The following is a 7,449-nucleotide window of genomic DNA, read 5'->3' on the forward strand; positions in this document are numbered from 1 at the left end:
TGGTCCCTGCGTGTGTCCAGGGGCCTCCAGGTGGTCCCCACAGGTGTCTGGGGGTCCTCGTGACAAAACATTGGGAAGTGAATCCCCTAAATGATGCTTCCAATATGAGAAGGTGTGGAATAATTATATAAAGCAGAGATCCGGAACCATAAGCAATGTAGAAATAATGGCGACTATAGTCCATTCACAATGCCCAATTACGTGTGTAAATGTAACATCCAGCACACCTGATGAATGACACCGATACCAGGAGCTACGAGTCGTGCAGCCCAAGGATAGGTCCCGTAAACACAGAACTCACCCTGCAAGGGTGCACAGAACTCCTCCAGTCGATCCGTGCTATGGGAGTAAGGAAGTACAGCTGATCCCGTTATAACGCGGTGCTTGGGGTCCACATAATGAGACCGCGTTATAACAGGGATCGCGAAATGGGCGCAGCGCGAGGACTTACCCATCATCTGCAGCTCTCTTTTCTCTACAGCTCTCTCCTCTCTCCCTGCTTCATTAGACTGCGTCCACGTGCGCGGTGCACATCTCCAAGGTTTAAATTTTTTTTATAAAATACAATGCTTTATTGATGAAGCAGGGAGAGTGGAGACAGCTGCAGATGCCGGGTAAGTCCTCACGCGGCGGCAATTTCGCTTAACAAAAAAACTTGGAGATATTTTTAAATCCAGAGCCACGCTCAGACAGCGTTATAATCGGATCTGCGTTGTAGCAGATCGCGCTATAACAAGGTTGAGATGTCCTACCACACTGGCTATCGGAGGAAAGTCCTGTTGCAGTCGGAGTCGCTTATACTCACAAATGTTGACTCTGTCTAGGTTGCGGTGATTGCGTGCTTCAGTCCTGAGGGATGGTAGACAAAAATAGGAAAAAGGGAATCAATCCTGTGCAGGAAAAAAAATGTTTTTATGGGGGCACAGGGGTTGGGTGGGTTGTCTATTGGTGGGTAGTAAATGTTGTAATGTTTATTGTGGGCAGAGCGGCCTTCACTCACCCCTCTGCCCCCAATAAACCTGCTATTGTGGCTTAACCCCTCATTGCTATGGGGTGCCGGTATCCCCGCCATGCGAAAATCCTTCGCGTCACGTAACCCGTTTTTAACATTGCAGGAATACTGGCACCCCATACCGGGGCCTGTATCTCAGGAAGCAGGGGGTCCCGAGGCTGAAATCAACTTTGTTCCGCTCAGGACACCCCCTGCTCACGCACACTATGAATAAAAATAAAATGTAAGCAGCTTCATTACTGAAGCTGCTATCCGCTAAGCTAATGTAACGATTTTTTCTTGGGGAGCGGGGGGTGTTTGATACTAGTGTGCGGGAGTAGGGGGTCTTCTGAGCTGAACAAAGCTGATTTCAGCCTCAGGGACACCCTACTTCTCGAGATAAAGGCCCCGTAATGGGGTGCCGGTATCCCTCTGCTTTGTTTAGATCCCACGGTCACGTGACCCACAGGATTTTAACATGGTGGGGATACCGGCACCCCATAACAGGACCTGTATGTAACTGGGGAAGTAGGGGCTCCCCAGACCTGAAATCAATGCGACTCAGCTCCAGAGACGCCCTGCTACAATACTGTAGTGTTCAAATTTAAATAAAACCCCTGTGATCGCGCAGGTAGAGTGACTGATTCAGTCTATCTCTTACTGCACATCTCTTACACACCGGTAGACCCCGGGACACCTGCTGTGTTAATTCGATGGGCCATTTAGTCTGCAGAGGACCATCTCGGATCATGACACACTAATTCAACCCGATTAATGGTCGGATAACGGCCGCTGCATCTGTATGACAAAAAAACATAGAAAAGTTTGAGTTTTTGCTTTCTCAGTGCTTTCAATTTATTACAACTCAACCACTTTTTGTAATTACTACCAGAGATGACAGCACACAAGTTGTGTACGTTTAGATTTGCCTCTGTTGCCAAGTAAAAAAAAGAAAAATTGTTGTAGCACTGCAAAACGGAAACGACTAAAATAAAAACAAACAGGTCCGGGTACTCAAGATAACCTGTCGACCCTTGTGATATCAGGCATCTAGCAGTATAGTATCCTGCTGCCATAAGCATCAACATTAATATTTATTGTACCCAAAACAAGACATGGCCATGTCTCATTGGCTAGGGCTTTATTTTGTATTTTTTTTATACAGTGCAGTTATTTGAAGTTGGTGCTTTTTGCGGTGCCACTATTCTCCGCAATGCTGTCCCCATGCATATGACTTTTCACCCAACACATAATCAATAGAAATTGGTAACTTAATTAGCATATTCAGCTATATTCCATTCCGTGTGCAGCGTGCACGCTTTTGTTTTCTTTTGTTTTGTGATTTACTTTTCTCACCGTTACACTTATAGATTGTATTATAATTTTAGGCTTAATTCAAATGTATGTTCCTCGACATACAATGTTTATGCGCCATCATAAAACTTCTAATTCCCACAGAATGTTACACCCTATTATAACATTTTATTTGTTCACATACTTAATTTAATATGGAAGAAATCTAATTGGTGAATAACATTGATACATGCATAGTGTGATATTTCTAAATATTTGATACATACTTAAATGTTTAATTTAAATTGACTTACATCAGGTTATTTGAGAAGATTTATTAATCTGTTAAAATATATACACATGTATTTATATGTATTGTTTTTTTTAAATAAATAGATTGTAGATTTGCATAGTTAATTTGTAGATTTAGGATATCTTAAGGTTTAAAAAGTCTTCTTAAAAAATTGTGTATTCTCTGGGAAGATTAATTGGATGTTTGGAGTAACAAATTCTATAGAGGGTAATTAATTGAAAATTGTATAACGTGATGGCTTTAGGAATACAATGGTACAGTTACCCTGGCAAAAAACGCAAAGTAGAAAAAAGCAACACTATTAAATAAGAAAGAGAAAGATGATAAAAAAAATGCTTTGAAAGAGCCAAATGTAACCTGAACTATCTCTTTGCATGCTGTGTCCTGAGATAAAAATAAGACAACTAACTGCAGCCATAGTTACAGCTAATAAAAGTACTAGGGGATTTTTATTTTACAACTTAACATCTCATACTTTTTTAGGCAAAGATATGTTTACGAAGTCAGAGTAATTTCATTATGTATCCAAAGTGTGTTAAAGAATTGCTCCAAACGTTATCAAGGAATTATATAGCACTAGCCATTTATTGCTTCTGCTGTGCATCTCTGGTGGTCAATTTTAAATTGATTCCTGTTGATCTTAATGTACATCCTCCAAGAAGCGCAAGCAGCCAATTTTGCAGTGGACCAACTTCAAATAATAACGTGCTGAACTCATGACTCCAGAGGCTGGCTCCATTATAAAATCTTGTTACAGAAGAATAGAGGCAAACAAGACTGGCGTTGGGCTGTTCACCATAATTCTGGTGATGTGGTAGGGGGGAACGAGATATTCACTTAATGATAGCAGTACCCAGCTCTTTGCCATTTCAATCACTACTTTAGATGTAACCTGAGATTGATTGAGCTACATTTTAATGTTGTCTTCTTCTGCACCTTGGGTGCTACATGTGTCTGCAATACAATTCTAAACTGACGACATAACCATTTCGTAGAGCTTCCACACAAGATAGTATATCTTTAAAAAAAAAGAAAGAATCGATTTCATATGCATGTCTCATAGATTTTTCAACCTTTATACTTTCTTAAATTGAACATTAGCAATTAAATTGCATACAGTAGGTGTAAGCTCACAAATTACCGGATTTAGTAAGCCATAGAAGCAGTTTTTCTTGTTTTGCGCTTTCGTCATTCATGCGAAAAAATGTAGCACAAATAAAACTGCTGAACCAGCTTAGTAAATTGGCCGTAGATGTGTCAATAACTTATTCCCTTTGCAAAGAAACTGCACATCTTTAACTCGAACATTTAAACAACTTGTATATTGGTTAAGCAACAAGAAAAACCCTTTCGGGACAGCCTTGTGCTCTTAGCTTGTCCTCTTCAGTCCTGGTTATTGACTTTGTTGTGAGCTTGAAATATGGATTGCTATACTGTACATATTGTTGTTCACAGAACACCTATACCAATGCTGACAAGTTATTGGAAGCTGCAGAGCAGTTGGCTCAGACAGGAGAGTGTGATCCAGAGGAAATATACCAAGCAGCACATCAGTTGGAAGACCGGATTCAGGATTTTGTTAGGCGCGTTGAACAGCGAAAGATTCTGCTGGACATGTCTGTATCTTTTCACACTCACGTAAAGGAGGTAATATCAAATGGGAATTATGCATGTGCGAATGATTGTTTTTTCTTTTTGTTTTCTTTATCTACGTCTTTTCATTTTTTTTATTTGAGGGGTTATGTGATGTTACGATATTTTTCAACCTTTTGTTTGAGTATAGCTTTGTTCTTCAGTATTTATTTGGACTAACAATTTATGTCATAGGACAAGCTTTCGAGAGTTCTCCTCTCTTCCTCAGGTCGGCAATACAGATTAACAAAGTAATCTATGGTTTAAACAGGGTTTAGGAGAGCAGAAACAAAAACCAGATGTACTGTAGATAAGGTAGGGTGAGAAAGTGTTGCTATAGGACATTGGAAGGGTAGTAAAACTGTGACAAGGAACAGCATAGAGGGAGGGGGAGTTGTGGATAAGGCTAAAGTCCCGTTGCACACGCCCGCATGGCCGCCTTGCTTGACGGCGGCGCATGCAAGTCACTGCACCGCGGCGTGCAGTGAACTTTTTCCGGCGCGGGGGGGGGGGGAGGTTGGGACATGGCCATTGAGCCCGGGGAGGGGGTGGAGGAGGTTGTACCTAGTACTTTTTTTCTATAGTGCATCAACTAAACACCCTCCCTGATTATAGCAGACTGATGTAGGCACAATGAATCCCTGCCCCGAACACTCTGCCCGTTAATATTGGGTGTCTGAGGCACTGGGACTTACAGGGAGTTTCACAAGATCACGGAAAGTATAAATGACAGGGCTGAAATTGTCAGTGGCTCTCGTCACACCAGTGCCTATTGTATCCTTCCAGTCCGCATCTTTAATTACAATGCTCCTTCGGCTCCCAGCTCAAAACCCATCCGGGGTGGAGAGATGGAGATACATCCGGGGAGGAGGGAGGGGGGTGATACAAGGGGGCAGATAGTTTCTTCCCTCCCCCCCCCCCTGCCCCCCGTGTGTGCAAAACACACACACATATATACATATACACACACATACATACACACACTTCTCCCCCCCCCCCTACCTTTTGGAGGTGAGGGAAGCTCTGACAGCTCCAGCCCCCGGTGCTGATAGGCTCACCAGCGCACCACATGACGCGACACCGCTCGGGATCTCAATCCTCTTGCATCCCCTGGCGGCTGACGCGTCACAGTGTGTAGTGAGCCTTGCAGTGAGGAGGGACTGGGGCCGGCTCAGGAGGAAGTCATGAGCAGGTGAGTGACGTACACGTGACGCCGATCGCAATGGGTCCTCAGCCTAAGAACATTGGCAGAGAGGCAGGCAGGATAATTAGAAACAATTGTGATAGTGTGTGAGAAACCCCATATCTGCAATAAGTCCTTGTTTTGGTGTCAGTCTTATCATTCTGAGTTCAAATGTTTTCCGATCTTGGGTGTGTTTGAACTTTCCATTGAGGATTTTGATTTTTAAATCATTTACGAAATGATCTGGTTATGAGAAATTATGTCCTACTGGTGAGCATTATCTTCCTTCTTCATGGTGTTGTAAAGAGTGTCTGTGCATATTCATTCTGCCTTTAAGCTTTTGGCTGGTTTCCCCAATGTAGCATTCTTAGTCACATTTGTTACATTGAATCATATACACTACATTCCTGGATGTGCAGCACTATGATCCTTTAACATTGAGTGTTCTATTGTTGTGACTGGCTGTGGGATCTTGGCATATATGTTTGCAGAGTTTGCATCGTGTGTTGTTGCACGGTTTTGTGCCATTATCATTGTCTTTAAGTTCGTTATGAAGTTTTCTGTTGACCAATTTCTGTTTGAGGTTTGGTGGTTGCCGGAACACAAGAATGGGAGGTTTGGGAAAGATTTATTTTAATGTCACGTCCTCTGCCAGCATGGGTTGCAGACCTTTGATTATTTTACCTCTAGGGTAGGGTTGTATGTGGTCACTAGTGGTATGCGTGTGGTAGGTTCTTTCTGTCTGTATTGTAGCAGGTGTTCTCGTGGGGCTTTTAGTGCAGATGTAATAGTTCTGGCAATAGTCTTTTGCTTGTATCCCTTCTATCTGAATGATTCGGTCAGGGTCGTGAGATGTCTGTTTCTAAATGATTTAGAAGTTGTTTTTAAATTATTTAAAAATCAATCCTCAACGGAATGTTTAAAACGCACCCAAGAACGGAAAACATTTAAACTCAGAATGATAAGACTCTTTGACACCAAAACAAGAGGGCTTAAATGTGGATATGGGGTTTCTCACACACTATCCCAATTGTTTGTAATTATCCTGCCTGCGCCTCTGCCAATGTTCTTATCCACACTCCTTTTCCCCACAGCATCCCCTTCCCCCTCCATGCTGTTCCTTGTCACCATTTTTTATTACCCTTCCAATGTGCTATTGCAACACTTTCTCACCGTACCTTATCTACAGTACATCTGTTTTTTTCTGCTCTCCAAAACCTTGTTTTAGCCATAGATTCCTTTGTTAATCAGTATTGCCGTCCTGAGGAAGAGAGGAGAACTCTCGAAAGCTTGTCCTATGACATAAATTGTTAGTCCACTATGACAACTGCACTAATACGGCTATTTCCGTTATATATTATATATATATATTATATAAACATTCATTTTTTTAAATGTGATTTTAACGGCATTGGAACTAGTTGGTCACATGGAGCTGAATTACATTTGTTAATTAGCTCCATGGATCTCCTGGTTCCCTAAATACTACCTCTCGGGAGCTTTGTCTGTCTGCCAAATCTCACAAGCCATGCGGGCCAATAGGAAGCCGCCATGTCATCTGTGGACTGAAATTCAAATATCCTGTGGGGTCCCTCCCGGAGCTGAAAGTGACGTGAGTCAGCTATGGAGGACCCCTGATTCCAATGCTCTTGCACCAAATAAAAATGTATAATATTTTTGGTGGGATTGCTGCTTTAAAAGCATGGTAAAATAAATATGTTATGCAATACAGGCATACCCCGCATTAACATACGCAATGGGACCGGAGCATGTATGTAAAGCGAAAATGTACTTAAAGTGAAGCACTACCTTTTCCCCACTTATCGATGCATGTACTGTACTGCAATCGTCATATACGGGCATAACTGATGTAAATAACGCATTTGTAACAGGCTCTATAGTCTCCCCGCTCGCGCACAGCTTCGGTACAGGCAGGGAGCTGGTATTGCTGTTCAGGACGTGCTGACCGGCGCGTGCGTGAGTCGCCGTTTGCCTATTGGGCGATATGTACTTACTCGTGAGTGTACTTAAAGTGAG

The 7,449-nt window shown here is 42.4% G+C and overlaps 1 protein-coding gene across 7 annotated transcripts in view; it reads left to right on the top strand.

Moving 5' to 3' along the window:
• The window catches only part of LOC142487267 (triple functional domain protein), a 419,339-nt gene that overhangs the window by 272,464 nt on the left and 139,426 nt on the right, over positions 1-7,449 (top strand). For all 7 annotated transcript variants that reach the window (XM_075586263.1, XM_075586256.1, XM_075586257.1 and 4 more), the window contains exon 11: positions 4,053-4,244. In XM_075586263.1, coding sequence (XP_075442378.1) covers positions 4,053-4,244 — 192 coding nt within the window. The remainder of the gene's footprint in view (positions 1-4,052; positions 4,245-7,449) is intronic.

Source organism: Ascaphus truei, chromosome 2, assembly GCF_040206685.1.
Source record: "Ascaphus truei isolate aAscTru1 chromosome 2, aAscTru1.hap1, whole genome shotgun sequence".
NCBI lineage: Eukaryota > Metazoa > Chordata > Amphibia > Anura > Ascaphidae > Ascaphus > Ascaphus truei.